This window comes from Ostrea edulis, chromosome 6 (assembly GCF_947568905.1).
Source record: "Ostrea edulis chromosome 6, xbOstEdul1.1, whole genome shotgun sequence".
Lineage (NCBI taxonomy): Eukaryota > Metazoa > Mollusca > Bivalvia > Ostreida > Ostreidae > Ostrea > Ostrea edulis.
Window position 1 is genome coordinate 57,759,889 of NC_079169.1, and position 17,982 is coordinate 57,777,870.

Here is a 17,982-nt window from a genome sequence, read left to right on the forward strand (position 1 = left end):
CGCTGAGCAGTGTCATGAAGACAGCGAAGGACAGAAAGATCGTGATAGCATAGGACACACGCTCTCCACTGTCAACTGGTAGAACGAACACCAGGGGGTTAAGTAAGGACAGGAGAAGGATAGGGGCCAGCATATTTATCACAAAGTACATGGATTTCCTCTTCAAAATCAATTGCAGTTCAATCAGATTATCGTAATCTCCCAATGAAGATGTATTCATAACTGTTCCCATTAATGTCCACTGAGCGTTGGCGGAGTAGTACGCCGTATCCATGTTAGACATGTTGTTATGCGGAACCAGTTTAGCCTCAAATGGTGAATATCCCCATAAAGCTAGAGTAAAACCACACGTCTGTGTGTCGAAAGGAAATTTATACATGTCAACCTCACACAAACTTTGTATCATACCTCCAGGTACCCAAGACACGTAACCATTATGTGATACTCTGCCGAGGAAGTCTTCATCTCCAATGGCTTCCATCTTATTGGCTGGATCAATCAAAAAGATGTTCGGAACCCAAAGTTTCTTCTTTGGAACGGGAAAGTTCTCTAGACCACCATAGTTACTCGGGTTCCAAGTCAACCGGAAATCATGCCACGTCAACGAAAATGCGCTCACAGTAGATAAAACCCCAGAAATTTCGTCAAAATCATTTACGGAAAACACAAACGGATATAGAGACACCTCGAGAACTTCCGACATGTTTTGTTTTGGACGAATATCTGTTGAATAGTTCAAAAAGATATCTTGAAGAAGTGACTCTGCATCCGAAAACTGAACAGCATGAACGGAGAACACTGACAATTCAGAGATCAGCAACACAATCCAAGACAAGGAAGTCTTCATTGTAAACTCCACATGTGATTATGTCCGTCAGATGAACAAATTGGTGGCAAATTTTAATCTCTTTTTTCCACTTAATACCTCACGAGTAGAAATCCAAACACAAAGTGTTTTTTTTTTAAAAGCACACTCAAAAATTGTTTTGTCTCATACTTGTCTCATACTGCATTGAAATTCTTCTAGAGGTATTCGACCGTCGCTTCTGTTTTCAGTTCCCCTCAAAAACTTGATCTTAAAAGAGTCTTTTAAAGTCTAAGTTCGTGTTAAATATACGACGAGTTTGTTTTTGTTATTTTAATCCTCCGAAGAGTTCTTCGTTTACTAATGTTGTGACGATAATTTATTTTTCAAAACACTGAATGAAACAGCCCATTTGGTCCACCGTGCTTCACACCCCCAGTGCTGTTAATTACATATTCGTATATCATTACTCATTCCCGCATAATTTAGCTTCTACTGGTATTTGAAAATAAAACTCCTTTTTCTCCTTTTCATTTTCTCCTTGCGAGGAATCATCATAGAAACTATTGAAAAGAATTAATTAATTAATTGATCCTCTGTCATAAAGATCAAAGCATGTTTATTTTTCGTTAATTGATACGGAAGGTTCAATACAATCAATTGAATACAGTGTATTAACGAGCGAACTGCAAGATAAAGCGGAGTCAATACGAAATAGGAGTTCAGAATAGAATATTGAGGGGGAAAAAAAGAAATACAAATGTTGTCGGTTGAAAAATACAATATTCAAAAAACAAACACCAGTGTATTATCGCTTAATGTGATTGAAATTGAATTTGACTACTAGACACTACATAAAGAAATGACTGCTCAGGAAGACTGGACTACATGTACCTGTTCGTCCTCTTTGGGGCGATTCGAGACCAAGGCTTTTTTGTCGAAAATTCCGAAAACGAAGTAGTCCTTTTTTTAAATTCTACTACAGAGATATTAAAGTTAGCTACTAGTAACTAACTACCATAAACTGGCTACTTAAAAACGAAAAGTGGGTTACTAGTAACTAGCTACCATAAACTGGCTACTTAAAAACGAAAAGTAAGTTACTAGTAACTAGCTACCATAAACTGGCTACTTAAAAACGAAAAGTAAGTTACTAGTAACTAGCTACCATAAACTGGCTACTTAAAAACGAAAAGTAAGTTACTAGTAACTAGCTACCATAAACTGGCTACTTAAAAACGAAAGTTGGTTACTAGTAACCAGCTACTTGAATAAAGATTTTAAGTACTGATAACCATTTACAAGAAACAGGTTACTGAGTTTGAATATCTATCAGGTTTATTTAGAGAGCAAAGAGTCATTTTTCTATCAGAATAGGCTGTGAAATTCCAAGCATCGTGCTTCTTTTGCGAAGTGCCTTCTAGGAATAAACATTCAAACTGAGTCACGTGAGTGTTATACGTTCAGTAGCCGGTTATTTACTATATAGAAATATTCAATTAAGGGAAAAATACATGGTTTTGAGGAAACCATTAATTTATGCATCTGATTATAGTTTTCAAAATATAAATTTGTGTTTACATTAAAGAAATGATGAATTCTGACCATTTCAGTTTAAATATACAGAATGAGGATTTTAGCATGCCAATATGTCAACTTTTCAGATATCATGCATTAAAAAATTCTGCACAAGTAACCGATTTCCGGGTCCTTAAGCGTGATATCTGAAGACTGATGTCATAATGAGAGATACTAAAATCACCCCATGTCATGTGTATAACCCTAACTGTTCATGTAAACACACACCTCGTTAAACTTGAAAGGATCAATTCAGGGTAACAAAAGAAAAACCTATTGGGCCAGATTTGTTTATAGTCTTTACAAAAAGTTCATCCATACATGTACTAGTATTTGTTCTAGTTTATGACTTTACTTCAAACAAAAGCAATATAAGTTGTTCACATTTCGCAATGCCTTTAATATGTGGATTTGCACGTGCACTGTCGAAGGATATTTTTAGATCCCTTACTACGATGTAGCACAATACATGTGATGTTATGCATTCTTAAAGATCATATTATTGTAACGGTAATATACGGTCTTATTCACTATGGGGCTAATTGCTTTCTTGCTTATATTTTTTTTCTTTCAACAATAAAACAAGTTACTGGTTCATGATCTTAGAATTATGAAAATGGAAATCCGAGGGAGTGTATAGTTAATGTTTCCCAAAGAAGTTCTTGATTGGCAAACACAGCAATGTTTATACGTGGCACATGTAGCTGAAAAAGTCGTTATTGTCCTGGTGCATTTCTACCTTCATATATACATGAAGTTCCACTTGATTCATCATTGCGTTTTACAATTTGCTTTCACTTTTAAAAATGCCTTTAATATGAAGAATGAACATGCATTTTAACTAGAATCTAGTTAAAATGCCAAGTTTCAATACACCACCGCGTGGCCGAGAGGTTAGAGCGTTCACCCCGCATGCGGAAGGTCGGGGTTCGACAGACCTAAGTCGTTAAAACAGGTAGTGACAGTTCCATCGCCAAACGCTCGGCATCAGGTGTGAATGTCACGGGTTCTCGGAGATAACCTTAACAACGGATGACCCGTGTCACAGTAGGTGTGGCACGCTAAAGAACTCTTCACTGCTCAATGGCCGTAAGCACCGAGCATAGGCCTTTTGAAACCCTTCACCGGTCTTGGTGACGTCTCCATATGAGTGAAAAATTCTCGAGTGAGACGTTAAGCAAGATACAATCAATCAATCAAGCCACAGGTTCTGAAAATAACAGATATACATGTACGTCATCTGCTTATGTTTATCAGGACATACACTGGTCCAGGTTACTGGATGGTTACGTGTCCGAGACAGCAGCGAAATTCAGACTAGTGTGGAAGATTTCAGACCTATCAATTCTACTTCTTCAAACTTGAATAATGTTCTTCATGTAGACGGCTCATTTTTTCCTCAGCATCTCAGCAGCATCAACCGTTGACAAGATCTGCCATTTCACTTAAAATCTCGAATGCCTTAAAATTGATCAAAACATTACTCTTGTGATATAGTACATGTACATAGAGAAGGAAATTAACATTGTTTTTTGGCTTTCTTAATTTTTTCTTTTTGTTTATTTTATTTTGATTATTTTTACCCAATTTCTCCACTGGAGAAAGGAAAGAGGAACGAAGCGTAATCAACCGTGGGTTTCGGACGAAGGGCCAGAGTTAGTTTCTATATTTATGGTATCACAGAGTCTCTCCCCCCACCCCCCACCCCTCCTCTGAACGGGCTTAGCCCATGTGATGTAAAAGTGCGGCGAATAAAAAGAGTTAATTTAACAGTATATGTCTTTCTGGGAAATTGTTCTTCCCTTCTCTTTTGTTACCCTGAATTGATCCCTTAAGGGACCTTTCATCAAAATGTATAAGTAGCTGATTTCCATAAGCGTGGTATCTGAAGAATGATGGCATATACAGATGCCAAAATCATTCCTTGTCATGTATAACCATAAATTAAACATAAATCTAATGCAAAGAGAGGTACTTCAGGTTTTCAGGAAAAGCGTGAAATTAAGTGTACTTCCATTTAGAATATTTCAGTACCTGATTTCTTTAAACATGGAATCTGAGCACTGATGGCATATTGAAATAACATATTGGTTATGTGTATTACTATATTTTCGAAATAATTACATATTTCATACAAACATGCACTTCTCAAAATTGTCACGAAAACTGGAAATTTAAGAGTATCTTTCATCACAATGTACAAGTAGCTGACTTTCTTGAGCGTGAAATCTGAAGATAGTTGGAATATTCAGATGTATAAAGGTCTGAATTAAATATGTACAGTGTGGATACTGTAGGCACCCACCTACTTATAAATCTAAGGGTAACTTCCCTCAAAATGTAAAAGAAATACTGGTTTCATAAATCGTGATATCTGAAGGTTGATGGCATATTGAGATCAAATTCCCCCCTCCTCATGAGTATTATATAACTCTTCAATTTTTTTTCTCCTTCAAAACAAAAACCCAGCTACTTAGAATTTTCAAATGGTTCTTTCTATCAACATCATAAATAGCTGAGAACACTAGGCACGCTATCAGAAAAGTGATGGCATATTTAGATGTTTAAACTCATAAATAGCTGAGAACACTAGGCACGCTATCAGAAAAGTGATGGCATATTTAGATGTTTAAACTTCCCCTCTTCGTAAACATTTAAAAAATCAGTATATGCATCCAAGGGTACATGAGCTGAGTTGCATGGGATACATTGTAAAGCCAGGAATGACGTGGTATATTTATAATTGTGAAGAACTAATTTCAGTTTTAAACTTTTCGAGTTACTGTCCAGAAACCATATTTGTCTGAAGTTTCAATCTATATTCGGTCACTGTGACCTTGACCTTTGTTCTCCAAAATCAATAGGGGCCTTGCTTTGCTGGTATCCAACAATATATCCAAGTTTCATTTGATTCAAATCAAAAAATTTCGAGTTATCCTCCGGAAACCAAAATCCTTTTGGAATTTTAAATCTATTTTCGGTCACTGTGACCTTGACCTTTGACTTATTTTCTCCAAAGTCAATAGGGGTCTTCCTTACCTGGTACATAACAATATCTTCAAGTATCATTTGATTCAGATTTAAACTTTCTGAGTTATCATCCGGAAACCAAATGTTTCTGAAATTTTCATTTTATATTCGGTCACTGTGACCTTGACCTTTGACCTTTTTTCTATAAAACCAATAGGGGTCTTCCTTACCTGGTACCCAACAATATATCAATGTTTCATTTGATTTGGATTTAAACTTTCGGAGTTATCATCCAGAAACCAAATTTTCCTGAAATTTTCGGTCACTGTGACCTTGACCTTTGACCATTTTTCTCCAAAATCAATAGGGGTCTTCCTTACCTGGTACCCAACAATATATCAAAGTTTCATTTGATTAGATTGTAAACTTTTCGAGTTATCATCCGGAAACCAATTGTTGACACCCAACCGCCCGCCCGCATCACCAAAACCAATAACCGAGTACAATTTCGTTGCAACTCGGCTAAAAATGAATTTAATTTTTGAATTAAACAAGCATTCTGAGAGTATTGCATAGCAATACATAGTCCCCTACCGGTTGCAAAAATTACTGTACCACAACAATATTCAAAGTTCATCATGTAGGTTAAAAAGGAAAAATTGGGGAAGGAGGAGAGGAATGGTTGGAAATCAACTACTATTCGACTAAACCAGGAAAAAAGACAAATTTATAATTAGGTTTAGGTCTTTAACCAAGTCAAGAAACTGTGACATGTAGATAATCATGAATAATTTAGCTATATTGTAGTATTACTATGCTAGAAGTTTTAATGAGTGTAGTACTCTTATCTACAGAGATAAGAAACGTGGATGTAAACTAACAATTCATGCTATTTTTCCACGTCCAAGAGCCATAACTTAATGAAAAATCAACGGACCAAGATGAAATTCGAACTTGATCTGTAACTTATGGAAAAGTAATGTACCAAATGAATATTCGCAAGCACAAAAAACAAAAAATTAAGTCTGGAAAACTGATAATTCAAGCTATTTTTCTAAGTCCAAGGGCCATAACTAAGTGAAAAATTAACGGACCCAGACGAAATTCGAACTTGATCTGTAACTTGTTTTGGCAAAGCAACGTAGAACAGAGGGGGAAAAAAGTGCGGAAAACTGGACGAACAGACGGAGCACAAACCTGAAGACCCTTTCGACTTCGTCGGTAGGGGACTAAAAACCACGAGGGTAGGAACTACGACGTTTCACGCTGGCCTACTTTATGAAGCGCAACAGCTGGAAAGACATCGCCCCAACGATCACATTTAAAATGAGACTTATATAAAGTAGTGATGGTGGACGATGTATTTTTTTTTTTTTTTTTGAGAGAGAGAGTGAGTTAGGCATTGGGAACCCAGGTGAAAGAGTAAATCACCTGTGCTCCACTTTTCACCTGAAGAACAGTGATACTTGTTGTAGGGAAATTGTTTTCGTATATCAGTGTCCATTTCCTTGACCTAGACCTTTTGATCATAAAATCGATATGGATATCGCCATCCCATGAAAAGACTATGTGAAGTGTCATTGCTCCAAACCACTTACCAAGGAAGACGACTGTCAATAAATTAAGTATCATGATTGGTAAAATAAAGGCTAAAATTAAATCTCTAATGGACAAAAATCAGTGGTAAAACGGACTCCAAATCTAATTCGTCATATCAGGTTCATAGGTCACATTAAAGACTGCACGGTGGTTTCTAATACATATAAGTATTTATATGTACAAACAACATCATCGTGTTTCATAGAAAGCTCAAAGAATAGTGCAACTCCTTGTAATAAAAGAATTATTTATTGCCAAAGACCCGAAGTCATGTCAAGATATTGCATGAGAAATGGATGAATTAGAAAGGGAGGGATCCTCTATTCTCCGGTAAACGGCCAGATGCTTGTCCCCCTTATTTCTCGTGACCTTCTTTCCTTCCTCCGTGCTCTCGTACAATTTGGAAACAACCGGATCATCATCCTGTCAATTTAAATTACGAATTAATGTTTGTCTCTGATGGTGCTTTATTTATTTTCCGTTTTACATTTGAACAACGAAAATGTCAGATGCGTGATTATGACTATTAACGAAATGCGATAATCACTGCTACCGTACACGCAGTTCAGATCAAATGAAAAGCATTAATTCCGTTACAAAATAAATATTGACTGACTGGTGCATTAATCAATGCTTTTAGAGCAAATTAATCAACTATTTCATTGTTAGAATTGGAAACATTTCAATCTCACCAACTCATCACCAGTAACTCTTTGAAACAATGGAAACTGGTCGAAATGGGAAGTCATCCAGTCGTGAAGATCTTTGACGTCAGTGATTGTGTACACTAGACCCTAAAGAACAATTCAACAGATAAAACCTTACATTTCATATTCATGATTCATTTATGCTTGAAGTTAAACGGATTTGGGTGCACATTTACAGGAAAGGTTCAGAATAGTTTACTTAGTTTAACGTAGTAGTATCTAACAATGTAAGATTCGATTCTGGGGATAGAGAAATCAAACCCGATATCTTATAGAAGAAAGCCTCTATATATTAGAACAGACACGTACCCCTACTCGTATGACGTATGCATACTCCGCTAAAAGGCTTTGACTGATAATTCTCCATTTGTGTTTCGTCTTTTTGAAGTGTGGGTCAGGAAAAAGAAAGAACATCTTCGACAGCTAAAAACCGAAAAAATTAATAATAGATAAATAAAAATAACACCAAATCAAATATCAAGTCAATGGTTTTCACCACGCTGTGGAAATATAAGGTTGAATTAGGCTGGTGGTAAATTAATATGGAGAATTTTTTAATAGGATATTCCAAGAATAGTATTCTGCAAATGAAATTTTTTTTTTCCAATAACAGAGTTTTTTCATGAACAGAGCATGTCATTCATTCAGATCAAGCATTAGAAAAGAAGCCTTCAAATCCCTACTACTTGACACATAATAGCTGATGGGCAACACAGAATTCCCCATTCTGTAATTTGTACAATCAAATCAATTTTAATTTCTCATCCATTCTCTTTCTATGCATAATTTGAAAATATTCATCAAGTGAACAGCGGATTTCACTGAGGATTTCAAATAACTTTTTAATTCCTAAAGAATGGGGAAATCAGTTTACAGGCAATACCTGTCCTTTCTGGAAGAAATTTGGAAGATACTTCATGGCGTTGGATCGGATGCAGGAAATGTTGGTATACTGCCCGGGATTTTGAGCTCTAAGGGCTTCGATTCTATCCTTTACATAGTCTAGCACCTTCACTCGAATTTCAATCCCAAGCATCAGAGTGGAAGGAAATATTGGCGACAACGACACTAAAATTCAATAAAATAAACAAAATTATGAATACAATTTTGTGGCCAATTGAAATATAAAGAAAAAAATATCAGGAAAACAAACCGTGTTTTTATTTTCTCTAATCTCACTACACCTTGGTTCAGTGTCAGAACAAAGCATCGAGTAAAATTGACTGTTAGTATGCTTAGTATGAGAGTATAATGTCTCCATCATACAGTTATGGTCTAGACACTTGTGGGCTTGATTGACAAATCAGATATTAAAAGACGGAGGGACAGACAGACAGACAGATTCCTATATACAATTTATACTTGTTTGCAGAGGATTATAATATACAACCAGATGAAAGGTGAAGATACGAAAAGTGATCAATCTCATAACTCCTATAAGCATTACAAAATAGAGAGCTGGGCAAACACGGACACCTGAATATACCAGAGGTGGGATCAGGTGCCTAGGAGGAGTAAGCATCCCTTGTCGAGTGGTCACACCCACCGTGAACCCTATATCTTGATCAGGTAAACGGAGTTATCTGTAATTAAAATCGGTGTTCAAAGAACGGCCTAACAATCGGTATGAAACATGTTTAGTGTTTCAGCTTAAAGAAGTTTCCGAAAGGTTCGTGTTTGGTATAGGCCAATCCGAAAACATGAGTTATCTTTCCTTGATCCGGAACGTAGTACGCTTGCGTAACAGTAGGTTAAGACTTCCGGGTAGTATATTCGAGAAGCGTCATTATCAACAGTGCAGAAGGCAGCAAAGATAATGCTGTATAATTTTACAGTAATCACGCCAACAAATATGTTAACGTTAATAAAAGATCTCAATGCATAGGTTTACTTCATACACGTGAAAATAACCAACTTTGCCTGTAAAAATAATAGAAAATTAATGTTGTAAGTAGAGGAGGACACCCCCCCCCCTCTCCGATAGGATGTTCTATCGTTAAACTGATGTAATTTCCTACGACGGGCCTCTCCCGAGACGCAGTAAGATTATTCTAACTAACCCCCCCCCCCCATTTTCCAGGGTTTCTCGTGTTTTATAACTGAAATTAGTATATATCAAATATTGCATACATTTCCTCAGGATCTTTAGCCCGTGTTTTAATACAGTCAGATTTATAATAAAATATCAGAAGTTACTTGTTCAATATCAATGTAGTACATTCAGTGATGAAAGTTCTGCCACGATGTACGTCTAGGTATGTCGGACTGACACATCTGGATTCTGAAAATGTTCATCTCCTTCGATTGGTGAGTAAAATTTAACCCAGCCTGTAGGCCTACTTGTAATTGAAGCAGAGGCCACTGACAGATTTCCAGCTGTCTGCCCACAAATTTTATACAGTTTCAAATACAAGTATAACCATAAAGAATTTCGTCGTCACAAACCATCTTTAAACTGACATGCAATGCTTTGAAAATAAAATAACGTATAATTGAACACCCTGAATTTATAGTCGGCAAGAGTATGTACCTGTAAATACAGCCATTTTGAGTAAAATATTCGGAGTTTTACTCAAATTATTTTGTAAATTTGTGGCGAAAGGGGGTGTCTAAGTCTGTCATTGCAATTTCTTTTATGACACGATACGTGCCTATACATAATCAAGTAGATTTCAAGGGGGCTAAAACGAATAAAAGAGGGAAGATACAGAGACGTCAAAAGCATTGTATTAGGGGGGGGGGGGGAAACTTACCTATCCCCCAGAGAGTACATTTGAGAATATGCCCCCCCCCCCTTCCGGGATCACACAGGTCTATGAAAAATAATTTATATCAGTCTAGCAATATTCAACAAAATTAATAAAAAATATTATTTAGTTACCTATTTTACTGCATTTTAAACATATCAGTTGATATTAACAATCCTAGCTTCATGCTGCAGTGTACAAAATGATTTGCACGTCCAGGTACTTTGGAGAAAGTTACCCAATGATTGCAATCTGGTTTATTTTTGAAAGAGTCGATTGGTGGTGGTGGAATAAATTTAGCCCTGATAAAACAATGAAAGCGTTGATTTCCTATTTTAATTGATTTTTTTTATTTTGAAAAGAGGGGGGGGGGGCATTTTACATGTATGCAAGATCTTCTCACCACAGACACTCGACGTTTTAAATATCTATAATAAAAAAAAATTGCCTACAAAATAATTATGTCAGTCGTTATTGGATACATATGTAAACAAATGAATGTCTGGGTGATTTCCAATTTAATTTTTAAAATCCCCCCTCCCCCCGAAAATCACTCCCGACTCGATCAAGAAATTCTTCTTCTTTTTTTCCATTAACATTTTCTAACTCACTCGTACAAATGATTTCAACTGTTCTCGATTTTGAACAGCGCCCATACTAATATAACTATATATATTATATATGCGCAGTCTGACTGTGTTACTACCCGGAAGTTGTCATATTCACACTAAATGTAAGAATACAAAGAGAGATAACTCACGTTTTCGGAAAGGCCTATACAAGACATAGATCCCGGCTTGGGATCCCAACCCCTGACCCAGGGTCCATGAATCGCACAAACATGGTTGAGGCACCCATGCTCAGTTTACCCCCGTGCTGGGAGTATGAACTCGGGAATTTTATAATCCCAATCTCTACCGCACCCAGAATGTCGGAGCTTCCCCTCCAGCCCTGCACTCCTAGGTCACACCTCTGGGTTTTTAAGAAGCGAGGACATTTGGTTGGTAAAATTAGCCAGGGAGCAATCCACGCTACTGAAGCCTGCGACCCCACCACAGTGGTTGTACTACTTAAGCGTTAAATAGAAGTAAATTATAATGTAAACCAAATGGAACCGTGATGGTATATCCTCCTATATTCGATATGCAATGTTCAAAGCATAAAGCGTATCGAGGACTTGACATACTGAGACAACAACTGTAGAGGCTAGACAAAAAAGTCAAATATGAATTCATTGAGATTTCGAAAACCATTTTTGCCATATTATGTTTAAGGTTCGTTACAGTAGAATGATTTTACGAGATTTATGGGACTTTGTGTCGAATTTAGTTCTCCGGACTTTTTTCTACAATGCCTTAACTCAGGAATCTGAATTTTTATGTGGCTATTGAATAAATAGATACACAATAATTTTTACTTTCGGTACAGTTGAATTAATCTAACAAAAATTGCAAAAAATGGCCCCATGCTTGACTGAATTAATTCTTGTACTGTCTAGTTCTCTGTATCTTTAATATTGTGTGAGATCTACATAATTTAAGACATGCCAATTTCTGATCGAGTCCGTTAGATTCGCTACTTCTATTAACAAGAGATAGGAATTATAAGATTTCACGGTATATTAAAAATACCATCCGCCCATCCGTCCAAATGGCATATAATGACATCCTTCTAATAAATTGGGGCGCCGGCTTTTGCAATACTCTCAGAATGCTTGTTAATGTAAACAGCATGCCTAATTTATTCACAATTTGCATAATTATTGCATAAGTCAACGTTTAAGTTTATATCAATAATACTGCTCAAGAGATTGGACGGAGGGTAAACGATAAGTAGACCCAGAATCAAGTATTTAAGAATGTTCTGACCAAGGGTCCACGGATTTACTATTCTAATAAAGACCTGTGTATTATAAACTATGGACCCAATGTAACTAAATATCCAAGAGTGGGGTTTTAATACATACTCACTATACAGTAACACGTGTTTATAACGAAAACACTTGTAACGAATTCACACTTATTCCAAAGTGATCTCTATTCCACTATGAAAGGAACATAACGATATCTTTTTTTAAATATATAGAAGTTTGGTGATAACGAACTAGGATTTGTTTTTATAGTCCTGGAGGGTCGCTTCAATCTTGATTTACTGTACAGTTTATTTATTGCTACCCTGGGACTTGAGCCGCCGACCCAGAGTTCGCGGAGCTCACATTGTAACTATGTACACAGTTTGTATGTGTTTCTCAGATCAATCTATCTATCCCTGCACCAAGTGTAGATACTCTCTATCCCTGCACTAAGTGTAGATACTCTCTATCCCTGCACCAAGTGTAGATACTCTCTATCCCTGCACTAAGTGTAGATACTCTCTATCCCTGCACTAAGTGTAGATACTCTCTATCCCTGCACTAAGTGTAGATACTCTCTATCCCTGTATTAAGGGTGGATACTCTCTATCCCTGCACTAAGTGTAGATACTCTCTATCTCTGCAGTAACAGTTGATACTCCCTATCTCTCTATCCCTAGAGTCCATGTTCTCTATCCCTGCACTAAGGGTTGATACTCCAACTGTCCATGAATTTCCCATAACCTGCTAGAATCTCCTACAATCATTATAAACAGGCACTCATACTGTTTTGCATCTATCTAAAGGATCTGGCCCCGCCTTTCCAATTAGATTCGGAGAAATTCTTAATTTTAAACTGATTACAAACGACTACGCATTGCAGTACTAGATTACTTACCCAACACTGTCCAATAAGTGAACAAAAGAAACAGACTTCTACACAAGACTGGTTATATTGCCAGACTATTCAAAAATAGCTTTATTCATAATTATCATTGTCAGTGGGTTTACCTGAGCCTGTCCATTCTTAGAACAAAAGATGTAATGTTTTAAGTAGGATATAAGCCTCAAACTGTCCATTCTGTGAGAGAAAGAACTGATGAGGCCCGTAAACATCAAACTGTCCATTCTGTGAGAGAAAGAACTGATCAAGGTCCTACGGGCCTCGATCACTTCTTTCTCTCACAGAATGGACAGTTTGAGGCTTATAATATATCCTTTACATAGTAATCATGTAGGCCACTATACCGATTTTTTTTTAATTAAAAAAATAAATGATAAGGGGAAAAGTCTTTTTTATTAGAAAAGTAAAATATGCAATATGCATAAATTCAACATAAACTCATTTTGGGATTGCCATGATCGCTCTTAACCAGAGACTCACTCAATTTGACAGCTGATAAAATACGTCATAAAAGTCGATATGTCTTCTTCTGATCAACAATTCATATATCATTCTGTTGTTACTTTAGTCAAATACATTCAACACTCTGCAGCAGCAGTATACTTAATATGCCAGTTTCGAGATGAGAACTCTTCTGTGTAGGAGGTGCATTAAGTGGAACTTTGAATACTAAGTGGGACATAGTGGACCTACTGTCAGTGAGGAAAATGATAAAATTAAAAGCGGCTTCTCTTTAAATATGTTAATGTAGGAAATACAAAATCACTATCGAAAGAAATGTTTTACTAAAGTGGAATAATAGAAACAATGTCATATTTGCAAGGAATATCCTACAACGAAATAACGTGATATAATAAGAATTCCATGTATTTAATTACTCCCTGAATACTTCTAATTTACTTATTTTGTCTATCAGTTGAATTCGGGTGATGAAATTATGTATGAGAAACTTAATGAGCACAATCACTTATTTGTTCCATTCCTACACTGTACGAGAATTCTCAAAAGGGAAATAACTCGGACGTATCGCGAAACCGGCGTATTAAGTGACGTGTCGGCTGCTTTGATGGAAAAGAGTACCAATTCATTTCCCATAGACCTCAATGTTAACCTTTGGCCCTCTCACTAATTAACTATATCGATTTTAAATAAATGACCGCAAACATTTCAATGTTCATTCCAAGTGTTGATAAAAAATGACAAAAAATATATAGGGTCCCGTGCCTTTTATAGGCCATATTTGTACTTTTTTAAAACACATAGCAATCTGCAGTAAATTACACACTTCATTTTAAGCACACCCCTACCATGGTAATTTCCTCATTCATTTCTCGATTTTGTACGATAATTTTTCATCCTGACAATTAATTTGAACCTCTATAATATTTCTTTCAATTCCAAATTATTTCACTCTTGATATTAGCCAATCACGCAAACCTAGACATTTATACCTCCGCTCAATCTTGGGTAAACTCCGTCCGGGTTACGCATACGGGGGTTTGGTACTCTCATTCCTTGACGTACTTCGTTTGTCAGAGCGATTACGGTGATCAAGGAATGATTCTAAATGTCTGGGTGTTCAATGTGCGAACGGCGCAATAATGAGGAAAGCATATCACTGGTCAGGGAACATGATCAGGCAAATACACTGTACATAGTGTCAATAATATATTATGCTAATGTCGCTCCAAGGATGATCCACTGCAGAAAAACAATGAAGTAAAAATAATAAGTCATTGTTTTGTCGTAACCGACAGCTATGTCTTTCCAAGTAACATTCCTCTCTGCTTCCTTATCTGGTGATTTTTCTTCGTTATCGTCTTTACTTTTTACAAAACGTACATTTAAACCCACGATGTCTTTCACTTTAGATACCTTTTCACGTCTTCTACAGAAGCGGCATAAGAATCGAAATTGTAGAACGTCAAGCATAAAAGCAGCTTTCGAAGACACCTGCGAGTCAGAATCTTTGAAATGAAAATGCATTGTAACAATGCTCAAAACGCATATCAAAGTACTCATACACATCGTTGTTATAAGAAAGTACGACATCAAAGCCATCGGCTCGGAAGTTTTTGGAATATTGTCACTTAACAATGTCATAAAAACGGCAAACGACAAGAATATTGTAATAGCATAGGATATACGCTCTCCGCTATCAATTGGCAAAGCAAAGACCAAAGGGTTAAGTAAGGACAAAAGAAGGATGGGGGCCAACATGTTGATAACAAAATACAGGGATTTTCTCTTCAAAATCAACTGGATTTCAAGTAGAGTGTCCGATCCTCCCAAATCAGATTGCTTCATTACAGTTCCCTCCAATGTCCACTGAGAATTAGGAGTATAATACAGTGTATCCGCGGACGTCATATTCTGAAAGGGAACCAGTTTAGCTTCGGCTGGCGTATATCCCCATAAAACTAGAGTAAAACCACACGTCTGTGTGTCGAAAGGAAATTTGTACATGTCAACGTTGCATAGAGTTTGTATCAGACCTCCAGGTACCCAAGACACATAACCGCTATAAGATATTCTTCCGATAAAGTCTTCATCTCCGATAGCTTCCATCTTATTGGCTGGGTCAACCAAAAATATGTTCGGAACCCAGAGTTTCTTCTTTGGAACCGCAAGGTCCTGGAGGCCACCGTAGTTGCTCGGTGTCCAAGTTAACCGGAAATCATGCCATGTCAACACAAAGCCACTCACAATAGATATAACTCCAGACACTTCATTAAAATCATTTACAGAAAACACATACGGATAAATAGAAACCTCGAAAACTTCTGATAAATTCTCTTTAGGAACTATATCAGTCGAGTAATTGTTAAAGACAACTTGAAGCAGTGATTCGGCGTCCGAATACTGAGCAGCCTGAGAGGAGATCATTAACAACACGCCGATCAGCAGCTGCAGGCACCAACAGAAGGAATTCCAGTTCTTCATTGTCAACTCCACACAGTCTATCTGAATATCGGTGTCGAAATGACTGATATGACAGGCGACGACTCCGTGTGGAATATAGACACGCTTGATGTCTCATCCCTTTTTAAATTCACAATCGCTTTATCAGGTTCATAAAACCATTTCTCAAATTGCCAACTTTCATTGTCTGAAATAGTTGATCCTCACTTCCTTCTGATTTAGATCATACAAAATCATGACCTCAAAATCAGACATTTAAACTCCATTTTGTGAAGGACATATGATACACTTGTTTACTTTGATCGTCTTTATTTACTATGATATATCTTAAACACACTTTCATTCACAGGTTCATCAGCATCCGCACATCAATCACTGGACACGAATCATTGCATTTATTGGTATAACCACTAGTTGATTGCCCATTACTCAAGATTTTTGTCGAACAAGAGGACCACCGGATATATCGCTCACCTGAGAAGTTGCATTTCCCCCATGTAGAACATCAGATCCCGATTATGTCGCCAAGCGGAGAATATTATGAACAAACTTGTACAAGTATCTATCTCTACAAAAGCACTCTTGTACATTAATTTAACATGTATTACATGTGTTGTTCTTGAAAAGAAAATTGTCAAGGAATTTATCCCTGTATTGGCTCCATGCCTATGTAAAACGTTGAACCCCGACTCTGACCTCGTCCTAACCCCGGCTCTGACCCCGTCCTAACCCCACGGTATGAACAAACATAAATCTACACTACACGAGGATGACTGCAAATCCCTTCGACAAACTGTGCGCTTGTTCTCGAGTAAAATATTTCTATTTTTAAAACATCCTTCGTGTATATCTTGTTTATGTAAAAGTATCAAACATTACAGTTATCCTTCGTGATTTGAACCAACTTGAATTTGCATTATACAAAGCAGGTTCCGCTTAAATTGTGGTTTTCTGGTATATTCGAAGTTTAAAATTCTCAACATCATCTTTACAATTCTTAATTATCCGCCCTTGGAAGGGGCGTCGTCTTTTAATTAAAAAAAACAATCACTGAATCACCTTTACTCAAGGATGCTTTGTGTCAAATCAGGCAGTAATTAAGCCCATAGTTCTTAAGAAGTCGAAAATATGAAAAGTTTACAGACGACACACAGACGATCGACGGACAATTTTCGATCTGAAAATCTCAGTTTGTAGCTCAGACGAGCTAAAAAAAAAAAAACAAAAAACAACCACCCTATAAACTAGTCCTCGTAAAGTTATGATTTCGTGTATTTACTTCTGAAGTTTCCGAATGGCAATTATCGGACTAATTAATAATTATCGAATCGATATTAGTGTATACATGAATGTTTCAACAAGTAGGCAGGGACTATGTACACAGTACTCATAGTAGTTTATTTGCGATAGAGACGATACATACAGAATAAAATCGTTCAAGTATTAACATCATAAAACTAGTTTTATTTACCAATGAGTTTAAACTTAAATCAACATATATTAAGGGCCTTTACATCAGATAAATCAATATTCAAAGGAAAGATCCCCTTAAAAGACACTGAAAGTAACTAAATTAAATTTGATTCTTAAATACTGGCCGGGGGGGGGGGGTGTCTGTAATTCATAATTCTACACACGAAAACATACATATCATCCAACAACCATACTTTTATACATGAAGGGGCATCAACCAAAAGTTATATGTGACGACTATTACGAATTACTCAAACAGCTTTAGATTACAGTACATAAAAACTATCACTGACATATTAAGATTCATACATCTTGCACTCTTTCTTTATAATTTTGACGTTAGAATTTCTTTTGTTTATATAAGAAAGACATGATGTGTCTGTGAAACACAAATGCCCCCGATAATGGCCAATTCTAAAGATGGC

General features: G+C 36.6%; 3 protein-coding genes across 4 annotated transcripts in view; all 3 read right to left on the bottom strand.

Moving 5' to 3' along the window:
- LOC125648231 (acetylcholine receptor subunit beta-type unc-29-like) overlaps positions 1–1,133 on the bottom strand; it is a 1,662-nt gene extending 529 nt beyond the window's left edge. Inside the window, exon 1 of the mRNA XM_056140218.1 lies at positions 1–1,133. This exon is cut by the window's left edge and continues 529 nt beyond it. Coding sequence (XP_055996193.1) covers positions 1–847 — 847 coding nt within the window. The 5' untranslated portion in view covers positions 848–1,133.
- A 6,052-nt stretch (positions 1,134–7,185) lies between these two features.
- LOC125648376 (tRNA (guanine-N(7)-)-methyltransferase-like) overlaps positions 7,186–17,982 on the bottom strand; it is a 34,270-nt gene continuing 23,473 nt past the window's right edge. For both annotated transcript variants that reach the window (XM_048875402.2, XM_048875401.2), the window contains exons 3-6: positions 8,543–8,727; positions 7,969–8,082; positions 7,645–7,746; positions 7,186–7,375 (exon numbers count right to left, since the gene is read on the bottom strand). In XM_048875402.2, the coding sequence (XP_048731359.1) occupies positions 7,226–7,375; positions 7,645–7,746; positions 7,969–8,082; positions 8,543–8,727 (551 nt within the window). In that variant the 3' untranslated portion in view covers positions 7,186–7,225. The remainder of the gene's footprint in view (positions 7,376–7,644; positions 7,747–7,968; positions 8,083–8,542; positions 8,728–17,982) is intronic.
- LOC125648373 (neuronal acetylcholine receptor subunit alpha-9-like) lies at positions 14,816–16,790 on the bottom strand. The gene has a single exon (XM_048875399.2). It carries the CDS (start codon positions 16,103–16,105, stop codon positions 14,834–14,836), a length of 1,272 nt encoding a protein of 423 aa, XP_048731356.2. The 5' UTR covers positions 16,106–16,790; the 3' UTR covers positions 14,816–14,833.

What these genes read in the sequence shown, in the direction of transcription:
- LOC125648373 (XM_048875399.2), bottom strand. Translation starts at nt 16,105, where the DNA reads ATGAAGAACTGGAATTCCTTCTGTTGGTGCCTGCAGCTGCTGATCGGC.